This window comes from Palaemon carinicauda, chromosome 11 (genome assembly GCF_036898095.1).
Source record: "Palaemon carinicauda isolate YSFRI2023 chromosome 11, ASM3689809v2, whole genome shotgun sequence".
In the NCBI taxonomy this organism is placed as follows: domain Eukaryota; kingdom Metazoa; phylum Arthropoda; class Malacostraca; order Decapoda; family Palaemonidae; genus Palaemon; species Palaemon carinicauda.
Genome location: NC_090735.1, coordinates 131,729,682 through 131,754,228, shown reverse-complemented (window position 1 = coordinate 131,754,228; position 24,547 = coordinate 131,729,682). Strand labels below are relative to the sequence as shown.

The window sequence follows — 24,547 nt, the reverse complement described above, 5'->3', positions numbered from 1 at the left end:
ATATATATATATATATATATATATATATATATATATATATATATATATATATATATATATATACATATATACATATACATATATATATATATATATATATATATATATATATATATATATATATATATATATACATATATATATATATACATATATATATATATATATATATATATATATATATATATATATATATATATATATATATATATATATATATATATATATATATACATATATATATATATACATATACATATATATATATATATATATATATATATATATACATATATATACATATATATATATATATATATATATATATATATATATATATATATATATATATATATATATATATATATACAATATATATATATATATATATATATATATATATATATATACATATATATATATATATATATATATATATATATATATATATACATATATACATATATATATATATATATATATAATATATATATATATATATATATATATATATATATATATATATATATATACATACATATACATATACATATACATATACATATACATATACATATACAGTAGGAAGATGTGATGTAGTTCTAAGGGAATAGTAAGGGAAATATGTCTGGGTAATAAGCAAAGCTCTACCTCCAGTTTGTTTCTTCATTATGATCAGAGATAAATGTAAACAAAACATTGGTTGCCATTTTTTATCGTGCTTTTTAGCGTGTTTAGGAAACGCATGATATAAAATCGCCTTTTATGTTTGTGCCTGTTTTAGTGTAGGGTACTGTAGTACATGTATTAAGTGTTCTGTACATTAAAGGGTAGTTTGTTAACAGTACTACGTACAAGGGAAGGTTTTAAAAGTCTGAATATACATGTTGAATAAATAGGTAAATATGGTGTCACTACTTCGCGGATTTTCACCTATCGCGGCCGCGTCTGGAACCTATCTACCGCGATAAACGAGGGTTCACTGTACACACTGGGAAATGTTATAATTTTTACTTCCTCTAGGTTATGGGCTGCTATGCAAAATTTCACTTTGCTTGTGAGCTTTCTCAGTACGTTTTCAATGTTTTGTAGAAGAATTATATCTAGAATTTGTAATCTCAAGTTTTTATATTTGTTTTCTTCTTCAACTTGGAAAGTTGAGGGATTTTTAGACACAGTAATATACAGTACTGTACTATTTAGATTTACAGCACACACTATTAATGAGTTTAGATTTAGTTTATAAATCACTTGCCATCTAAATTGTTGTTTATAAGTCTTTTGAAAAGAAATTAATGATAGTAGATGCTGTATTATAGAATGTCTTGCTTTTGATATCTCTGTTTTCTCTGATATTGTGGTTTCTTTTAACAGTTGGTCTTTCAAGGAAAGTATAGTAAGTACAGTAGAGGGTTATATTAAAATGTATTTTCTTTTTGAAGTAATATCCAAGTGTAAGTATAGTTTGTTATTTATAAAAGAAATTAATATCTTATTGAAATGATCTTTAAAACCTTATGTACTGTCTTCATAAATCCTTGAATTTATAAAAGGAAACTTTTTATTCAATCTTTTAACTGTTGCTTCTTTTTACTGTTGACTTGGAATAACATTTTGCTGCAGCTTGTCACATTTTATTACAGTTGGCAATTTTTCCAGATTTACTACATATATAGTTGTGTTGGTACGATGGTTGTTTTTGGTTACAGTTAGTTTTTCCCTTTGAATTTATTTTTGTGGGGACTTGCTTTGCTACATGTACTTGCAATTGAAAATGGCCCTGCATGTCAACCTGTTAGATGGGAGTCCAATACCCTATTAAGCTTGATAGATAGTTGTAGTGTCCGCAGCCTCACCATCCTTGTGAGGTAGGAATGGAAGGTTTGGGAGAGCCTATACTAGGTCTACCTGCCGAGTCATTAGCAGCCATTGCCTGGCCCTCCCTAGTCTTAGCTTGATTGAGATAGAATTTGGGCACTGATCATATGTACCATTACTGTATATATGATCAGTCTCTAGGACTTTGTTCAGTTCCTTTTCTCTGCCATCCAGGAGCAACTTTTAAACCATGAGTAGCCCAAATCATGTCATTAACAACATACTCCCTCTTATGTTGAAATTGTCTTCTGCATAAAAGTCTGAAGAAAAAAATAGTTTTTCCAAAGGAAAATGTAATATGTAGTTTGCTTCTTTTGAATTATATTACCTAAAATTCCTTTGATTCTCAATTATTATAAGAAATCTTAGTTTCCTCCTCTCATTCTGATGGACCTCTAACTTTATATTTTTATGGGAGGGCCATTGCTGTTAGGCTAATGAATGTCTTATTCTGATGCCCTCCCAGCCATATCCCTACTTTAAAGCTCCAAAGATTTTGCTTTTCTGTAGACCAGTGTAGAATCTTATCTGTTGAATTCCATGGTGGTTCTTTTAGGAATTTATGGAATTTATGAACAGATTTGCACTTGTAACTCTTCAACTTTTCTTTGTTTGTTTATCAGTGTACATAGCTCTTCTCTTTGCCACATATCTGGTTCATTGTATTCCTAAATAAAGGGCATAACTATAATTCTTTAGATTGCTATATTATGGACATTACTTTACTAGCTGTAAAGTATTTATAATCTTGCTCAATTCTCACTTCTCAGTCCCTGAAGAATTACTATTCGTCATTCTGCATAAATATGGCATATGCATACAAAAAGAACTAAAGTGTTCCTTCCTTTCAATTTTATTTGCTGCTACTCTCTCTGCAAAACTTAGAATTAATTTGGCTGTTGCTGATTTACGGAATTTAATTGTGTGCAGTATGGGTTCAGTAGCCTAATTTACTTAATATGGGATAGCTTCCTTATTCCTCTTTTTATCTGTTTTTAGCTGATTGCATATTTTAATTGTTGAAAGCACCAGTGTAATATATTCCATGCAAGTTTTTTCATTCCCTCTTTTCTTTTGTAAATTATGTCCCATAATAAAGTCCTTAATATGTGCGTTTACTTCAACCCCATTAATTGTTTGCTGCCTTACTTCCATGCAACATAACCCCAACTATACTAAATCATACTGTTCTAGATTGAGAGTTCTCTTCATGCTTCTGTGTGACCTAACTGAGTACACTATATTCCTACCCCACTCATGAATTCTATTTTGCCTTCTTTTCATTATTTCCCATTTAATTTTCTACACTCATTTTCATCTTTGTGTGCTTTTAATGTATTTTCCACTTTGTTCTATTTCCGTGCAGGAATAGTTAATTGTTGACTACCTTTTCCATCTAGTTATCATTTACGTAATAGAAAATTTAGTAGAAACCAATGCTGTGACTAACATATAGTCGCAGTTTGTGATTTTAGCAAAAGTTTTGTTAATTGCAGTTGAAATTTTTGGTTTCTCTTTAGAATGTTTATAACGTGCATGGAAAAAAGAGCTATTATATAGAGTGCTGGTTCTTACAACTTTTCTTATTTTTAATACTTTTAGTTATTCTTATCCTAAATGCAATGGACATTTGATTTTATTTCTTAACTACTAATTTTTGCTTATTGCAGCATTGCGGAGATCATCTGTTGCAACAGTGTCACCTCTGATGTCGCAAATATTGGATAACATTCGAGAGAATCGTTCAAGGTACTTACAGTCAAAAGATTCTCTTCAGCGTGCACCATCTCAGCCTACTTTAACTGGAGCCAGTCGGTTTGCTTCTATTGCAAAGAATATTGGAACAAAGAGTTCTATTATGAAATCTCTCACAGGAAATACTAATAAACTTTCTGTGCTGAATCCAGAGAATAGACGGCTCCTAGATCTCCAAGGACAGAAATCCCCTGAGGTACCAAGGAAACGGCTGATTATTGGACAGTCATCGTTTGATCTTGGCCGTGATGGGGAACTTCTTGCAAATAATGAAGGAAATAATGGAGATGATATTAGTAATGAAGAAGATTCTGTTGCAGAAGAAGATAGCCTTGATGAGGTTTCTAGTGATGAGGATGAAGATGACGATGTTGCGGTAGTAGGTGTGCGTCGTTTTACTCAACGACCCCCTTTGCAGCACAAGGAATCAGTCTGGTCTATGGCAAGTTCTGCTACCAGCATAGATAGCAACGAAGAAGAACTAAGAGATCAGAGACGTAAATTACAACTTAGTCTTAATCGTCGTTCAACACCACCAGAAGGCCCAGGCACACCACCCACTCCAGGAGATTCTCTGGACTCGCCCACTTCGGTGAGATATTTGTCTTAGTTTTGTTTTCATTTTTGCGTGCGGACGCTAAAAACATATAAAGATTCATCTTATGTAATTTTATCTTCACAGGATGAGGCTGAGAATCAAAATATCTCTTGAAGTATTGAGAAATACTTTAGATATGAAATATGTTCACTGTTTTATGCACATATATTAAGGTTTATGCAAAATTTTCAGCAATTTAAAGTATTTCCAGATGGGTAATTTTGTGCCATTTATTTTTGCCTAGTAATACAGGTACATCTTTTGTGTAAGATGTGACTCTTGCATTTTAGTATAGGTATGAAGCTCATGGGTAGGTAAAGAAATTTATTTTTCCACTAACTATTAGATGTTTTTTTTATACTGAAGAAAAAATTGGCTTTCAATATAACTATTAGTCAATCATCCCTTACCATTCACAGGTTTTATATTTTTAGATTTGATTACTGTATATGAATGTTTGTGGAGAACCCAATAAAGTGAAGATATGTAAATTTTAACATTTTTCTACAGCTGGTACTGTTTGATTGTTAAAAGTTAATAACTCAGCATCTTAAATTCAACTTTTTTTTACTTGACCGGATGGTTCTAACTGTGGTTTTGCGTTATAAATTTTAAACCTTTGCTACTGAGAGCTAAACATATTTATAGTTGTCATGTTAGAATATCATTAAAGAATTTTCTTGGCATTAATGTGCTGTATGGTCTCCAAGTTCTTTCCCGTGGTAAAAGGCTAGAACGTGGAATCCAATACAACTTAAATACCAAAGAAATATTGTCTTCGTAGCTCTAGGGCCAGTGTATCAATGTTGAAAGCATGGACTCACATGTGTATAAGGGAGACCTTCAAGTTCAGGCTCAATGGAACTTGACACAGTAACTATACTGATTAAATTCGTCTGCTTTGGGTAATGTCATATTACATCAACAACTAATACAAAGCAACCATCATCCCAGTTGGAGACAATGCTACAAGTCTGGCCTATTCTTTAAAGATTCTTGTCTGTCTTCGTTCACCTGATAACATTGAGATTACCAAACAATTCTTCTTAACTCAAGGGTTAACTACTGTACTGTAATTGTTCAATGGCTACTTTCCTCTTGATAAGGGTAGAAGAGACTCTTTAGCTATGGTAAGTAGCTCTTCTAGGAGGGCACTCCAAAATCAAACCATTGTTCTCTAGTCTTGGGTAGTACCATAGCCTCTGTACCATGGTCTTCTACTGTCTTGGGTTAGAGTTCTCTTACTTGAGGGTACACTCGGGCACACTATTCTATTTAATTTCTTTTCCTTTTGTTTTGTTAAATTTTTTATAGTTTATATAGGAAATATTTATTTTAATGTTGTTAGTGTTCTTAAAATATTTTATTTTTTTCTTGTTTCCTTTCTTCACTGGGCTATTTTTCCCTGTTGGATCCCTTGGGCTTATAGCAGCCTACTTTTCCAACTAGGGATGTAGCTTGGCTAGTAATAATATTAATAATGATAAGCTAGGGAAACCTAAAAAAACAAGAGGAAGAGAAATAAGATAGAATAGTGTGCATGTGTGTACCCTCAAGCAAGAGAACTCTACCCCAAGACAGCAGGTACAGAGGCTATGACACTACCCCAAGATCTTTTCCTAGAAAAGCTGCTCTCTTGTAGCCTTACCAAGAGGAAATTAGCCACGGAACTACTACAGTGCAGTAGTTAACCCCTTGAATGAAGAAGAATTGTTTGGCAATTTCAGTGTTGTTAGGTGGATGAGGACAGATGAAAATATGTAAAGAATAGGCTAGTCTAATCAGTATATGTGTAGGCAAAAGGAAAATGAGAGGTAACCAGAGAGAGGGATCTAATGTAGTACTGTCTGGCCAGTCAAAAGGACCCAATAACTCTAGCAGTAGTATCTCAATGGGTAGTTGGTGCCCTGGCCAACCTACTACCTGTAGTACTACCACAGTGTCTTGTTTGTTATCAGTAGACCGTTTGTTTTTCCTACCATTGCTGAAAATTATTTGCATGTAGACAAATTGGAAGTACCGAAAAGTCATTTATTAGTATATTCCCATTAAAGATTTTTAAAGGTTGCTCATGAATGGCAGAGGCAAGGGACTAGACAGTGCCCTATAAAGAGGACTGTGCTCTAGAGACTGACCATATATACATATAATCAACACCCATGCCCCCCTCTTCATCAAGCTAGGACCAAGGAGAGCAAGACAATGGCTGCTGATGACTCAGCAGGTAGACCTATAGGCTCCCCCAAACCCCCCAACCCTAGCTCACAAGGAAGGTGAGGTTGCAGACACTGAGCTTGAGTGGGTATTGAACTCCCGTCCAACAGATGGCCAGGCAGGGGTATTTCCAACAAGCTACTTCAATCCAAACTGGAGGATATACTACAGACTGGATCCATTTAGCGTCAACATATGATTCTATATGCCTCATCTTTTGAACTACAGATGCAGAGCATTTCAAATTGACAATGTGAATAAAGTCAATTGAGGTCTATCAGACTCTTCTCCAGCAGAAAGACAACTCTTCATGGAGTATCTTTAGTAAAATAGAATCCTGTTATGAAATTCATGAAATGGTTCTCAAGACATATACCTTTTGAACAAAAAATAGATGCAATTGTAATGTTTAAATTTAGAGGTACATCAAACTAGAATGGGCACTCGGTAGAGCGCATACTCTCACCAGCACCGCATAACAAAATAGGCAATTGAATTATGCACATTTTGGTACTAGTTTCATGAAAATCAGGAAAAATTGACAATGATATAACAACTGTTTTTGACCTTTTTGTGACCTTAACCTTGATCCCTGACCAATCACACCCAAAATCTAATCAAATTGTCCTTTGATCATGGTCAATCATCCCACCAAATTTCATGAGATTCGACTACAATATAACAAAAAGGCATTTTTCACCTATTTGTGACATTGACCATGAACATGTATATTGCAAGACAGGCGGTTGAATTATGCACATTTTGGCACTAGTTTCATACAAATCAAATAAAAATTGACCACAATATAACAAAAAGGTGTTTTTGACCTTTTTCATTAACTTGACCTTTGACCCAATCACTCGCAAAATGTAATATGATTGTCCTTGGATCATGGCCAATCATGTCACCAAATTTCATGAGATGCAGTCCAATAGTTTTTGAGTTATGCAAATCGCAAACAAACAAACACACAAACGTAGATAAATGCATGTTTATCAAAATATAACCTGGTGAAGGTGAAAATATGTTGATTAAGAATAGATCTTATAATAATGATGGTATATTATAGAGTATTCCTTGTTCAGGTTGTAATTTGTTTTTTGTTGGCAAAACATTTAAAGTACTAACTCAAACCAAGTCTTCGCTTTTCCTTTCAAGGCTTTAATGCATGTTTTAAACCCTTTACATGTCAGCTTTTGTGATTCATGATTTCTACACAGACACATAAATATACAATATATATATATATATATGTATATATATATATATATATATATATATATATATATATATATATATATATATATATATATATATATATGTGTGTGTGTGTGTGTGTGTGTGTGTGTGTGTGTGTGTGTGTGTGTGTGTGTGTATGTCTTATGGTTTTGTAATGAAATTAATTATTTCTAATGTAGAAATATTTTGATAACTGCTTTTTCTTGCTTCAAAGTATTAGTGTTTGGCATGTTGAATTTCTTACATTAGCATAACATGAACATTGGTTTTTCTATCTGCTATGTACTTTCTATACAGCAAATTCTTTGAAATGAAGAACTTCTTAAAAAGGGGGGGTTTTGATGAAGGAAAAACCCATTTTTCGGGAAGTGCTATGTTGTCTCCAAGCACTTTTATGTAAAAGGCTAGAACATGGAATCCAATATGACATAAATACCTAAGAAATATTGTCTTCCCTGCTCTAGGGCCAAAATATCAATATACATAACACTCTTAATGTGTATAAGATAGACGTTTGAGTTCAGGTGCTCTTGAATTCTAACACAGCACCTCCTGTGCTGAAAACCGTCTGCTATGAGTGACACCATTACTACGTCATTATCACATAGTCGAACGAACACAAGCTACAGCTGGGAACCAGACTAGCTACGCATCAACTTGGACCCAGCGGTCATCTATAATTCTGCCATTGTATAGTCAACATCTCCGTGAAGTAAGGAATCTTGGGTACGATTAGGATAAGCAACAGAAATCACTATTGTATTTCTATTTTGAATACAGTGAGCCCTCGCTACTTCGCGGTTCAACCATCGCGGATTCACCACTTCGTGGATTTTTTTCATAACCCATGTATATACATATATCGCGGATTTTCCGGAAATTTTGAAAATACCGCGATGTGACCGATGGTGCGAGATTGGAGAAAGTAAGGAAAATTGAATCATGATTGATTTTCAATATAAATGAAACTTTGAGGAGCAACAAAGATATCATTTGTTAGAGAGATAGAGAGGTAAGGAATGGGAGGTAGTGAAAAGTAGCCCACAGAGAGAGAGAGAGAGAGAGAGAGAGAGAGAGAGAGAGAGAGAGAGAGAGAGAGAGAGAGAGAGAGAGAGAGAGAGAGAGAGAGAGAGAGAGAGAGAGAGAGAGAGAGAGGTTTAAATGTAATAAACAAAAAAAATTGATAGGTTATAACACATTGGTGCTTATGTAATATCAACTGTATACTGTAGACGGTTTGAATAAGTTAAGAAATTGTATAAACGATACTTTGTTAGTGTATTCGTACACTCTCGAGTGGCAGCTAGATGTCAGCTGATCTAATCACAGCCAAAAGTAAAACAAAAAGAAGTCAACAATACTCGATTTTTAAAACACACCCGAAATTTAAAAACAAAAGTACACGCTTTCTTAAAGTGCAATTAACTATTTAAAGAGTAGCAATTTTCTAGAATAAGATGATGTTTCCCAAAAAATAGTGGTTTGCTGATGAAATCGGATGCCGTATTTTTAGCTATGATTGAAATGGATGTAGACTCGGCATAATTTTTTCGTTTCGTATTTAATTGACACTAAGAAAACTAATTTTAGTTTCTTCATCTAAATGTAAGTATTGTATAACACGAAGAGAGAGAGAGAGAGAGAGAGAGAGAGAGAGAGAGAGAGAGAGAGAGAGAGAGAGAGAGAGAGAGAGAATGAATCAGCTGTTGTAATCAAATGGCGTGTTTTTGTTTCGTGAGAATTTCATCGCTACGACTATAACAACAACATACTGTACTGGACTTTACAGTATTATACAGACTAGTGTAATATGATAAAGTAAAATATTTGTAATCTATTTTATATGAAATGGGGCTTTTTTTTTTGTTTAAAATTTACATTTACGTATGTAAAACAACTCTCTCTCTCTCTCTCTCTCTCTCTCTCTCTCTCTCTCTCTCTCTCTCTCTCTCTCTCTCTCTCTCTCTCTCGTAAATTGTTTTCCTGCTTTGCTACGTATGTATGATTTTATATAGATACGGTAAATAATATTTGTGATAACATATTTTATAAAAGCTTTTACTGTAATATCATTATTTATCACTTTCATCATGCGTGTTAAATGCCTTCGTTTGTTTACTGAGTGTACTTTATGACGCCGTCGTTTCAGGCGGCATCATAAAGAAAAACATTTCATTTGGAAGTCCTAAGAAAAATTAAGTAAAACATTGGTAATAACAAAATCAACATACTGTACTGAATAATCAATATAATCGATGCAAAAACTAACCTATACACAGATGTGTAAATGCGTTTGTTTCTTCATTATGATCAGAGATAAACGTAAACAAAACATTGGTTGCCATTTTTTATCGTGCTTTTTGGCGTGTTTAGGAAACGCATGATATAAAGTCGCCTTTAATATTTGTGCCTGTTTTAGTTTAGGGTACTGTAGTACATGCATTAAGTGTTCTGTACATTAAAGGGTAGTTTGTTAACAGTACTATGTACAAGGGAAGGTTTTAAAAGTCTGAATATACATGTTAAATAAATAGGTAAATATGGTGTCACTACTTCGCGGATTTTCACCTATCGCGGTCGGGTCTGGAACCTATCTACCGCGATAAACGAGGGTTCACTGTAGCGCTAACATAAATTGGATTTTGGTTGAATGCTTCGACAATTGAGCAAACAAATGTTTTGATTTCTGAATTGTATGGTGTTGTTATTAGTTTTCCCCCGCATCTTGAGATATGGATTTAGCTGTTTACCCTTCCCAGTGTTAAAACATTTAACTTCACAGACATGTTGATTATGCAATGACAGAATTGTAGATAACAGCTGGGAGCAAGTTGATGTGCAGGCAGACCGATTCCCAGCTGTAGCCTGTATTTGTCCGACTATGTGATGATGACCTAGTAGTGGTGTCGCCCATAGCTAGTGATTTTCAGCACTGGAGGGCTGTGTTCGAGTTCAAGAGCGCCTGAACTCAAAGGTCTCTCTTATATGCAATGAGTCTGTGCTGTACACATTGATGCACTGGCCTAGAGAAGGGGGGGACAATATTTCTTTGGTATTTATCGTATTGGATTTCTTCTTCTAGTCTCTCACAGGAAAGTCCTTGAAGACTACACAGCACATTGAAGACTTCATGAGCTATTCAAGTACTCTCAAAAGATTATTGGTGTCTACAAAGTAAAAGGTGTTTTTGTTTGCTAATCTGCTGGACCAAATAACTACTGTGTTGTGGTTCCTACTTTAAAAATTCAAAGTTGATATGGTTCTATTTTTTCAATGTATCCTGATCAAGAGATTTTTTTTATTCTTATGTTTTATATATGAAAAATTTCAGGGATCTCGGGAAAATTTCATTCATATTGATTAGCCTACATATTGAAGGAAATGTATAATTGTAAAAGTAATCCTATTGCAGGCTTAGATTTTCTAATCACTACCCCAACACTACCCCAGAAGAAGAAAGATTTGCTTAACTTTATCTCTTCCCATCACCTTTTAGGAATCAGTAAGTACACATATCTCATACTTAAGATAAGCATAGTCCTCGCCTGCAGAACAAATCTTGTCCTCCCTCTGGTCCAATGGCTTTCACATTTGATATAATTATGCTCTTCATTGGTTATGCTGTAATAATTTTCTTGTTGATATTTATCTCTTTACCTTATCTGTTGACAAGATCCAAGATTCACATTCTCCAAATATGCTTTTCTATTGTCAGCAATATCTAAGATTCACATAATCGAAATATGTTTTCTTCTTTTGTCTGACAAGGCCTAAGATCAGATACTCCAAACTTGATTTTTCATTTTTTCAAACCTTTTTTGGTGCTTTGGTATTCATCGTCAAGTTACCTGAGACTTTCTCAGATTTTTATTGCTCTTGTTTTGCTTTATGGATTTACCGTTGGCAAAAGTTTTATATACTGTATTAAAAACATAAAATTTTCACTCTCATTTTACGCTTTACCTTATATGTAATACTGTATTGCATTTTTTGCCTCATACATCTTTGAATTTTGATCCTCTAAACAAGTGAAACCTTTGTTTAAGCAGACAGTTGGCTATGGTGTTAAATGAGTTTTATATTCTTTTTCAATATATTGTTGTTGGATCTTTTCCAATATTTCGCAGGAATAGGTTAGGAAGATTTTACACTTTAAATATCTGTGCTTTACAGTTTTGGCTTGAACATATTTTCCGGACAAAATGTCATTTCGATACAAGTATCCACTAACTAAAAGGTGACCACATGTAAGCTAACAATCTTCAGATATCAAATTCAATTAGTGACAAGTTTAGTTTGTCTGATGGGTATGCCAGTCTACCCCGGTACATCTTGGACACCGCAGAACTGCAATGGATTTTGCTACTGCCAAGAGCAATTATCCAAAATATGACTGTTTAGAATTTTCTATTGGATGCTATCAACATTTAGTTTTCTTAGTTCTCCCTGATCTTACATTTCTTAACTACTTTTTCTTGAGTAGTGTGATTATATTCTTTTGTTTTGGCAAAGCAAACAGGTATCAATTGTATTCGTTCAGGATCCTTCCATGGTGTTAATAGCATTCCCCAAATCTTTCCTTACATGAAGCAAATAATAGAAAATAATTTCAGATTCTTCATGTGGCTTTCACATCTTGGAAAATAGCAGTGATTTGGTGAATCTTTATTTGGGAAGGAAACAAGATGTAGGAAAAACTAAATTCGTTCTAACATGTATCTTCCTTTAATAGATTCAAGTGCGATTTGCTTAAGTATTTCAATTAGTTTCAGTGGAGAACCCATAACATATTAAGTCAGTAGGCATTAGATGAGTGTTGATATAAGATTAATTTAATCCAGTTATTGTCTCTCAGTTTACAGAAATGTTCATTCTTGGATATAATCATTCCTTGAATTGAAAGAAATTAAAGAGAAGTCATGATCATTAGCATTGATAAACTTGTTAGAATAAATAAGTTACATTCTGGAGTTGCCACAAACCCACTGACCGACATCAAAGTTTAACCAGTGCATCTATTGTTTGTCAAGTCGATAGTACTATATCTAAAATTACCAAAAATATTGAATAATTCTTCCTGAAATGCAAACTACACAAATGGGTATGCAGAGGCATTTGTTACCTTAAATTGTACTTTACTTTGTAATGTAAGCATTTTTTTAGTCAAGGAAGTTTTCACTTTCAGCTTTGTTTTCTTAACCATTTAATATGAAGTGAAATATTAAAGCATTTACAATATATTTTTTCATGGGGGGATATTTATTTTTTCTTCTAATTACCACTTCATCTGTGGTGGATAATGTGGGAGGGTGGGCTGTGGCACCCTAGCAGTACCAGCTGAATTCGGTTGAGTCCCTTGTTAGGCTGAGAGTAACGTAGAGAGTAGAGGTCCCTTTTTTTGTTTTTGTTTCATTTGTTGATGTTGGCTACCCCCCAAAATTGGGGGAAGTGCCTTGGTTTATGTATGTATGTACCACTTACAGCATCAAAAGCATCTAGAAATTAATTTAGGCTGAAAATTATGCTTTATTATTCCTATATACAATGTAAACTGCTTGCACAGTTTTATTGGGAGTCTCATAGGATTGTTGTTTTGTTGCTCCTGTGTGGGGTTTACATCAATCCATTTGATACATTTGTAAAAAATATTCTTCATTGTGTGTGATTTGCCCAGATATACACTTCACAGATCGTTCCTCTGAACATTGAGACCTGTCTTCGTTAGATTATGCAAACAGATAATTTTGTTCTAGGAAAACTTCAAAATCCCAAACTAAAGAAACTGATCTAGTTGGTAAGTTTTAATTTACTGAGAAAATACAAATGTAAATCATATCTCTGCTGCCTTGTGGCCTGGTGCATTTGATTTAAGATGGTGTATTTTTGTCATTATGGTACTGTAATACTTTTTTCTCATGATACATGATGAAACCTTGGATATTTATTTATACTTTGTTTTCTGTAAAAGTTATTAATTTTCAGGGTTTTAAAAGTAGCTTCTAAAGGTTAGAAAAACCTACAAAGCAAGAATATTAATGCAATATGTAGATGTAGAAGTGTTTAGGTTATGATTATATAATTAGGTAAAGGTTTCATGGGTTACTCACTAGTAGTAGAACCAAGGGACAGGCCAGCTCAATGTTATTTTATACCCTAGGCACAAAGAGAACAAACATTATATGATACATATGTATCTTCATGCATGCATGTATATATATATATATATATATATATATATATATATATATATATATATATATATATATATATATATGTGTGTGTGTGTTTGTGTGTGTGTGTGTATGTATATATATAATGTATATATGTATATATGTACATATATGTATATATTTATATATATATATATATATATATATATATATATATATATATATATATATATATATATATATGTGTGTGTGTGTGTGTGTGTGTGTGTATACATATATATGTATATATAAATATATATGTATATATATATAAATAAATAAATATATATATATATGTATATATATATATATATATATATATATATATATATATATATATATATATAAGTAAATAAATATATATATAGCCAGTCCTCAGCAATAATGGAACAACTCCCCAAGGTGGTGGGCTGTTAAGTCCCAATGGAGGGATTGCTAAAAATCTCTGGACTAGAATAGGCCACCATTGGATACTGAACCTTGCAGCATATCTTGTTGGGACCTTATCAAGGGAAGACTATATTGCTGTATTACTAGAAGAACTGAAATGAATAAATTTGGATATAATAGGATTGAACTGAATTAAAAAGAAAAAAAAAACAAAACTGGGAAATCATGTACAGAATTAAAAGAGGGTCATATATTTTCCTTCTGAGGACATGAAAGGGAGAAAAAATGGAGTGTTTTTTGTATTAATGAAAATCTTCAAAGTAACATAGAAGAATTTTGTAGTACTAGTGATAGAATTATTATTATTACTAGCTAAGCTACAACCCTTGTTGGAAAAGCAAGATGGTGTAAGCCCAAGGGCTCCAACAGGGAAAAATAGCCCGGTGAGGAAAGGAAATAAGGCAATAGATAAACGATATAAGAAGTAATGGAAAATTAGATTAAAATATTTTAAAAACATCAACAACATTAAAACAGATATTTGATATATAAACTATAAAAGGACTTATGTAAGCCTGTTCAGTATAAAAATATTTGCTTTGAGTTTGAACTTTTGAAGTTCTACTGATTCAACTACCAGATTAGGAAGATCATTCCACAACTTGGTCACAGCTGGAATAAAACTTCTAAAGTACTGTGTAGTATTAAGCCTCATGATGGTGAAGGCCTGACAATTATAATTAACTATTGCAGGATTAATTATCAAACTAAATAAAAATTAAAAACTGAAGATCATTTAAACATAATCACCAACATCATCTCATGCAGAGGAAGAAATAAATTTTTTTATGAATACCTTGAGATATCTTAAAAAAATATGACTCAATTTACATTTATTTTGGGCTATTTAAATGCTAAAGTGGTTCAAAAGAATAAAGGAGAATCAGCAGTAGGTAAATTTGGAGTAGGCACAAGAAATGACAGAATACATGCTTATAGAATTTGGTGAAAGAAACAATCTTAAAATTATGAACACCTTTTATAAAAAGGAACATAGAAAAGGGACATGGAGAAGCCCAAATGGAGAAACCAAAAGTAAAATTGATTTCATACTTGGGGATAAAATTACTTTAGTTAAAGATGTAATAGTGTTAAATAGATTAAAGATAAGCAACAATAGAGTAATCAGAAGCAAAATTTGTTTAGATCTAAGGAAAGAAAGAGAAATTTATTTTAGGGAAAAAATCAAAACTCCAGTTATAAGAGAAATATCTGATGAGGTTAGTTTAGCAATACAAAAGTACTCCCATCTACATAATGAAATAAAAGCAATTAAAGAAGAAATAAACTAATCTAACAAAATTTTTATTGGAATCAGTACACAAGAGATCTGTGAAAAGTTCCTAAACAAGATAGAGGAAAATTATCGGAAAAGACTAAAAACCGAACAAAGAAAAGATGGAAAATGAGGGTAAAATCCAAGAGAGATAAAATAAAATTAGCAGAACTATCCCAAAAAAATAAACAATCTAAAAACCCAAGACATTCATAAACACAATCAGACCAAGACTGAGGTAACACTAAAATAAGGAAGAAGCATCAAATTTATGAAAAGAAGACTTGGAACAGAGAGCCAACAGATGTTTGCTTTGAAGGATTAAAATGGATTATAATAGCAAAATATATGTGATAAAAAATGCCGAGGATTCCTATACAATGCTTTACAATAGTGAGATAGGAAATAACCTTGCCAATAGAAAATAATTAAACACTTGAGCTGGTACCAAACATAACAGTAGGAGAAGTAAAGAAAGCATTAAGAGGCATAAAAAGAGGCAAAACAGCAGGAGAAGATGGCATAATAATTGATTTGATAATAGACAGAGGAGATTTCATAGTAGTTAAACTCACTGAACTTTATACAAAATGTTTGCGAGAATGCTCTTCAGTATGCCTACAGCTTGGAAAAACTTTATCATTATACTAATTCACAAAAAGGGAGACATAAAAGACCTGAAAAATTATAGCCCAATGAGTTTACTCTCAGTAATATATAAAATATTTGCAAAAATCATATTAAGCTGAATAGAAAGACAGTTAGACTATAATAAACCAAGAGAGATGGCAGTATTTAGAAGCAGCTATTCACCAACTGACCATATCCAAGTAATTCACATCCTTGAATAGAGGAAGCAGAAATGTAGGACGGAAAATGACTTTGAGTGAAACTAAGATAATGTTCAATGAGAATACAGACAACAAATAAGAGTTATTGACGAACCTCTAGAGATTGTTAATGAATATACATACTTAGGACAGACAGTAAGTGTTTCTACAGGTCACGAGACCAAAATTAAAAGAAGGATAAGCAAGGGATGGAGAGTATTTGGTAAACAAAATAAGATTATGAAAAGTAAAATACCACTTTCTCTAAAAAGAAAAGTATTTAATCAGATAGTCCTACCAGTATTAACTTATGCATCAGAAACTTGGAGCCTTACTGAAGCCTTAGAACATAAGCTAGTTACAACTCAAAAAGGTATGGAAAAAATAATGATGGGAATAACACTGAGACAGAAAAAGGGCAACATGGATACAAGAGCAAACGAAATTAGAGAATATTCTAACAACATATAAGACAAGGAAATTGACATGGGCAGGACATATAATGAGAATGGTAGTCAATAGATGGATATTAAGAACAACAGAATGAGTCCCTAGAGATTGTAAAAGAAGCAGGAGAAGGAAAAGATAATGCATTGACAAAATAAGAAATTTTGTGGGTGTAGACTGGCACAGAAAGATCATAAACAGATGCAAGTGGAAGGACATGTCTGAGGCCTTTGTTCTGCAGTGGACTAGTAATTGCTGTTGATGATGACATATACTGTATATATATATATATATATATATATATATATATATATATATATATATATATATATATATATATATATATATATATATATATATATATATGTATACATACATACATACACTGTATAACTACCAAATAGTGAAAAAATCTGATTAAGAGAGATGTTAGACGGGGAGACTTCATCTCTACTAAATTATTCACACTATGCCTTAAGAAAGTTTTTTTTTTTTCAGAATTGGGATTGGGAAAATGTTGGAATTGACATTAATGGGGTATACCATAACAACTTAAGATTTGCAGATTACATAGTTGCATTTAGTGAATTAGGGGAGGAATTGTAACTGATAATAGTGCCTTTGAATAGAGAAAGCATAAATGTAGGACTGAAAATAAATGCGAGTAAAACTAAGATAAAGTTTACTGAAAATGCAGACAACAAATGATGGTTATGGACGAACCTTTAGCTATTGTTAGTGATTATACGTATTTACGACAAACAGCAAGTGTTTCCCTAGGATACCAGATCAAAATTGAAAGAATGTTAAGCACGGGACGGAGAGCTTTTGGTAAACAAAATGAGATTATGAAAATTAAAATACCACTTTCTCTCAAAAGACAAGTATTTAATCAGATGGTCCTGCCAGTATTAACTTATGCATCAGAAACTTGGAACCTTACTAAAGCCATAGAACATAAGCTAGTTACAACTCAAAGAGCCATGGAAAGAATAATGAAGGATATAACACTGAGATACAGAAAAAAAGCAAACAAATGTAGGGCATATTCTAACATGTAAGAAAAACAAATGGACATGGGCAGGACATATAAACATAGGTCAACAAGTAATATTTCCTTTAACCAAAAACCAGTTTTATCCTACTGTAATTATAAGATGAGAGTCCAAATGCTGATTTGCAGCATGCATAGTTGGCAAAAATTAATTAAGTTATTACATTAACATTTTCTGGGTATCACTAAATTTATAATTAAATCCCAAGTATAATACTTTACTAACTGCTCTTATGCCTTGTTATTAGCTTAATTTTTATTTAAGGATTTTTTTTTACATAATATTTAATTAATGCAAATTATTATTGTAACTATTAGATATTTAAACTAATCAAAGATTTTTTGAAATAAAATGTCTCAAAGATATGTGACAAATTGTAAACTCAGTATGCATGCATATTGATGGTATTTGTTACACGCACATTTTTCATTGCAAAGTATTATAAGATTTATGGCAAGCCCTTGTAAGATGGGTACCAGATATTACCAATGGTTGTATGCAAATTGTCTTTGAGTCCTAATTTCATTGCATTGTCAATTTTACTTTGCTTTTCATTCATTCCCTTTAGTGTCTTCCTACTGACCTGTCAAACTTTGTTAAATTTACCATGTGCTGTTTTTATATTTCACTAAATAATGGACCTTTGCGTCAATTCCTTTGCGTCTAGAAATATCTCAATAGTTTCATAAAATTGCTTTTGCTTTTTAGTATTAAGTCTCGATATTGATACATTTACAAGAGACACACTTTTATCTATTGATAATGTACCCATGGTTCTGAAAAGATTACTATATTATTCATATTTTAAGGGTATTTGTATAATAGGACTATTTTGGTTTTACTCTATAATATGATTTGTTTTATTTAGGCATCTTCCTATGGGAATGACTCTCATCTTGGTACTTATTTTCAGTTGTATTCAGGTGCTGATGGAGTAAATCGTCGACGAAATATATTCAAGCGTCTAAGTCAGAGTAAAAGAGTGAGTACAGTTAGCAGTGGAGGTAGCTGGGATTTAGATGAAAAGATTCCTGAAGAAGAAATGGAAGAGGAAAGCTTTCATGAAGTTCAAGAACAAATTATACAGGAAAGTGTTCAATCTCAAGCATTTTCTTGTCCTGATCAACTCTTAGCAACAGCACCAGTAGGCTCTGAATATGAAAGATGTAAAGAAAATGCATTTTTGTCAGAGTCATTTGTCCCAAATCAGGGTGCTAGTCTGGTAATAGCTGATATTGCACCGCATTCTCATTCTTTAGTCAAGCCTGCTAATCAAAACTTGGACACAAATGTATATCAGTTTGATACATGCAAAAGCTGTGGAGTTGTCCCACATGTGTCAGCTGGAAATGGCGAATCCACTTATTTTAATAAGGAAAATGGGGTATCACATGAAAGTAGAAGAAATACAAGCCCACCACGAAATGCAAGTAGTCTGCGTCGCCAAGAAAGAGTAGAAGATGGTTCACCATGTGGCAACCTTATGTCTCCTACTTTACTGCAAATTCCAAGTCATCCGCCATTTAATAATTCTCTTACAGATCAGGTATGTATTTTAGTATTTTAATGGTTCAAAAGCTAAAGAGAAATTTTAGCCAGTCTATAATTATAAGTTCCCTTGATCCTTAAGTGGAATCAGAAGCCATATTAACATGATTTTTAGAATTCTTCAATTGGAATTATCAGTGAGTATCCTATTTACTGGCAATTAGTATTTCACAGTGAAATACAGTATTATTCAGGGCAAGATAATTATTCATATGAAACTCCCATGATGTTTATAATAATTCTATCTCAAAGCCTGGTTTTATATCAACTTATACTGTTCTGTACTTTAAAGCTAAATATTTCCTGTTTTCTTTCATTTCAATAAGCATAGTCCTGTGGTACAGTATTGATAATCTGGCAGTTAATGACATTAACTTTGGCTTGATACGCTGCAACCCCTTTGTCTTTTTAGTCTCCTCGTCGACCTGGTGTTGGATAGTATTATTATTAGTTAATAAGAGATGTCTTCTCTTCGATTTGTTAGAAGTTCCTGTATGAGATGTACAAGGGAACTATTGCTGGGAAGTCATGATCTTCATTCTCATGCCGGAATACTTGCTTATTGTTCCTTGTATGAGGGGAAAATGTTTGGTTCAGAGGGAAAATTTAGAGGTGACTAGGCTCGTTGATTACAGTTAGGAGGAGGGTGATAGCCTAATGCTTGTAGCTGTTTACAAGCTTTTGGAGTTTGATGTTAATGTGCTTCATAAGATTTTTATCACTTTTTGCTTAATTTGTCGAATCTAAGAAGACCAATGGTTTTTGGGCCAAGGCAGTAATTCAAGCCTAATCTGCCCTGTTTAGAACCCCAAACTAACGCCTCTAAGTTTTGCCAAACAGTTATAGTGCTTCTTTCTGTAAGGGTTCTGATGATGCACAGGGCTGATGGAGTCAGTTGCCTTTAAATGAGCCTTGTAGTGTCAAGTTATTTCAAGTCCATCTATTGCAAAACCCTAGCATTACCACGATTCGTTCAGCTCTTTACGACCACTTCTAATAGAAGTAGGCTCTCTCAATCAAAACTTTATACCTACATTAATGACCTGAAATATTGTATAGTTCCTGTAGAAGAGAAAATATGATTTCTAGATAAATCTCTTGAAGCTTTCAAGGGAACTGAATTGTTGAATTGAATTATGTTTCAGATGCCAGTGAGCCTGGTCTAATGTAAGCTCAGCCACTAGCACTTCTCAAGCTTTCCCTTGTGACATTAACATTGGTGCTAGTACTGCCAAAATGAGTCCTTTTCCAAGCAAAGGTCCAAATGTTAAGGAAGGAAAACTCTGTAGTTAACATTTTAGAGGATTTATCAGACTAAGAAGATGATAATGAGGATAATACAGAGAAAGAGCTCAATTCTGATGAGGTATTTATTTGTTAAGGAAGCTCATTTCCCGAGGTTGTCCAGATACATTCCTTGAAGTAAGTTCTAACACTGCTTATTTTTCCAACTCGTCTCTTGATGGTCCTCTAGGATGACTTGTACTGTACTTCACAGTTTTCCTTACTTTTTATAGACAGTCAGTAAATTAGGATCTCAAGGGCAAAGAAAAGTTTTTCATTTAATTCCTGTTTTGTATTAAAACCTTTTCTTACTCAAAATTGATCCGTTATCTGTAAAGCAATCAATTAAGTAGCCTTGTTATTGAAAAATGAATTCTCTTGAAGCCATTATTGATGTAATAAATAGAAAATATTTGAATACAAAATTTTCAGGCCAATTAATTAAAAAGAAATGTTGCTTTTTTATGATAAAATGGGGAATATACTTGAAATTTTTCCTTTGTAGTGGCTCTTATAGAAAAGAAGTTTACTAGTCATCAGTATATCAATCTTATTTTGGAGTGCTTAGCATGTTTACGTAAAACTATTTTCATATTGGTCTTCTGAGGTTGCATCAGCCTTCGTGAATTTTGTGGTTAAGTGTAAGGGAATATTGTGTTCTATAGAGAGAAAGCTTATGTGAATATGGCCAGTCTCTAGGACATTGTCATTATCCCTTATCTCTGCCATTCATGGGTTGCCTTTAAAGCTTTAAAGGCTGAATCTATTGAGATTACCAAACCATTTTTCTTCACTCGAGTGTTTAACTGCTACACTGTGATTGCTCAGTGGCTACTTTCCATTTGGTAAGAGTATAAGACACTTTAACTGTGGTAAGCAGCGCTTCTAGGAGAAGAACACTAAAAAATCAAACCATTGTTCTCTAGTCTTGGGTAGTGCCATAGCCTTTGTACCATGGTCTTCTTTTGTCTTGGGTTAGAGTTCTCTTTAGAGTACGCTCAGGCACACTTTTCTGTCTTATTTCTGTTCCTCTTGTTATTTTAAGTTTCTATAGTTTATATATGAAAGATCTCTTAATGTTATTACTATTCTTAAAACATTTTATATTGCTCATTACTTCTCTGGTAGTTTGTTTATTTACTTATTTCCTTTCCACACTGGGTTATTTTTCCCTATTGGAGCCCTTGGGCTTATAGTATCCAGCTTTTCCAACTAGGATTGTAGCTTAGCTAGTAATAATAATAATAGTAATAATATGGCTGGGACAGTGTCTAATATAAATAAACTCTTTGATTTATTAACTTATTCTGGATCCTCTACTCGTTAATATTAGAATTGATAATGTAATAGTGCAAGTAGGGTCCATGACACTAAATACATTTTGAGATCACTCTCAAAAACTACCCATTTTACCCTATTGTCCTGTGGCTACCAAGTCTCAAAATTACTTTTTTCTTACTAGGGCTTGTTTTGTAACAGTGTTAGGCCATCAGGATTTTGGACCAATAGGCATTCCAGTCAAAATGCTTAAAAGACTCATTGAATTTATAGGAGGTCACTATAATGGTCTCATTCAACAGATCCAGACAGCTTTTAACAGTTTTATAAGGCATGGAAAGCCTACATCCCAAGCTGTGTGGGCTGTCCTTGGTCAAAGAGGGCTATTGAATCCCTTTGTCCTCCAATCCTCCCTTACCCAAGGAACTAATGACCTTTCCCAAGTTATCTAAACAATTCAGCAAAGGTCCATATTTGAAAAATTAATTAAGATGAGAATTAGCAGCTGAAGACCAGACTAGAGAACAATACTTGCAACAAGGGAGAAGGAAGGAATTAAAACACTGATTCACAATAGATTGATCACAGAAAATCTTTAAAACTTTCTCAGTAAGCCATTTTTTGTGCAATTGAAGGAGACAGACCTAGTGTGTTTCTCAAAAGTAAATTTGCTCACGAGAATCACACCTAAAATTTTAAGTCATACAAAATTAAAGAAACATTATCACTGCTGAGATACGGATGTTGAGGAGCCTGTGGCCTTGACCTGCTTACAATCATACTTTTAGTTTTGTTAGGATTCAACTTCATGCCCCATAATTTGCCCCATGCACTAATTTTAGCTAGATCTCCATGAAGAGATTCAGCAACCCCAAATCTGCATTCAGGTGATGGAATGGATGCAAAGAAAGTAGTATCATCTGCATATGCAACAAGCTTGTTTTCTAGGCCAAACCACCTGTCATGTGTATAAAGTATAAAAGTAATGGGCCAAAAACACTATCCTGAGGAACACCAGTTATGACATTCCTATACTCACTTTGGTGCCCATCAATAACAACTCTGCAATCTATTATTTAAAAATTCAATAATGATGCTAAGAAATGAGTCACCCACTCCCAACTGTTTGAGTTTGAAAACAAGGGCCTCATGATTAATACTGTCATTATTTTTATACTTGTCTGATGTTCATATATATATGCCTCCCTCCTTCCCGCTAACTAGTGATATTAAGAAGATTGACTGAATTCGTGTTTATTAATTTGCTTCTGAACTCTGTAATGATCATATTCATTGAGTCAAACCCTCTTCCACAATCTACATTGCTTGGAGAAGGGTATCTATAGCCATAAGCAGCAGCTTTATCTTGTTAAGGATACTTCTGCCTCCATTTATATCATACTCCACAAACCAAAGGTGGGCCTCTCTCTCATTCATAAATACAATCTGATTTAAAACCTTCATCTCCTTTTCTTCAAAGCGAGGGTTGTTGTAATCCAAGTTGTCAGAGTAGAGGACTGCCATTTGATTGATCAGGTTGTTGTAGGTCTCTTTCCTGTTGGCTGTGACACTTGCTTGTGCTCTATTTGCTGTGAGTGTCAAAGGCCTTTTTTTTTGTTATCAGACACTGCTCAGATAAACTAGCCAGACTTGATGATGGGAGACTTGCTCACACTTAGCTGCATTCCCTTGAACTCTTTTGCTTCTTTTGCTTGGTTGGCATTGACTGTGGGTGGATTGGAAAGAGGGTTAGTTTATTGGTAATAATTCCATTTGCAATTACTGATCAATTTGCAAATGGTGTCTTTCTTTCTGGCATTGGGTTGTCCAGTGCTTTCTTATATCTGGTGGTATTAAGATTACAACAAACTTTTCATTGAATTTATATTAATTTTGATTCGTAATTATTATCATGAGCTACTTTGAAATATGAGGGCTTCATGCTTACAAGCAAATCCTATCGCCTGGCAAATAGCCAAGGGTGAAAGTTTTCTTGAAAAATTTACTCCTTTGTACCAGAAATAGATGACTGTATATCTTCCCAGTAGAGTACTGTACTACTACGTACCTACTTACTTTCACTCCTGATTCTCGGTAGATGTTAGATTAAGCATACGAAAAATGAGGTTTGTATTAAATGGCAATTGATATTTTTATTTAAGGTATTTTATTATTTTGTTTAGATTTCAAGTTTATGAAATGCCAAAATGATTGTTTATAAAATCCTATCATATGCCGTTTGATATGGTTTATTTCAGGATGATGCATCTAGGTCTGGAAATACAGGGCCTCTACATCGGTCTGGCAGTGCTCAATCTGATTCTTCAGGATTTATGGAGGGGGATATAGCAGATGGAGAAAATCGAAATTTTGCATCTAGTCAAATACCAAATGTAACTATTCCAAGTCCGGTAAGCTGCAGCAATTTTTTAGATTTAAACTTGCTTCATTCTACACATTTATAAAATTTACATGATTAATATTTT

At 33.2% G+C, this 24,547-nt stretch overlaps 1 protein-coding gene across 5 annotated transcripts in view; it reads left to right on the top strand.

The window, feature by feature from the left end:
- Positions 1-24,547, top strand: part of LOC137650219 (serine-rich adhesin for platelets-like) — a 361,753-nt gene that overhangs the window by 316,713 nt on the left and 20,493 nt on the right. For 4 of the 5 annotated variants that reach the window (XM_068383454.1, XM_068383453.1, XM_068383455.1 and 1 more), the window contains 3 exons: positions 3,549-4,225; positions 18,865-19,497; positions 24,320-24,472. In XM_068383454.1, the coding sequence (XP_068239555.1) occupies positions 3,549-4,225; positions 18,865-19,497; positions 24,320-24,472 (1,463 nt within the window). The remainder of the gene's footprint in view (positions 1-3,548; positions 4,226-18,864; positions 19,498-24,319; positions 24,473-24,547) is intronic. The other variant, XM_068383452.1, reaches the window with a different exon arrangement.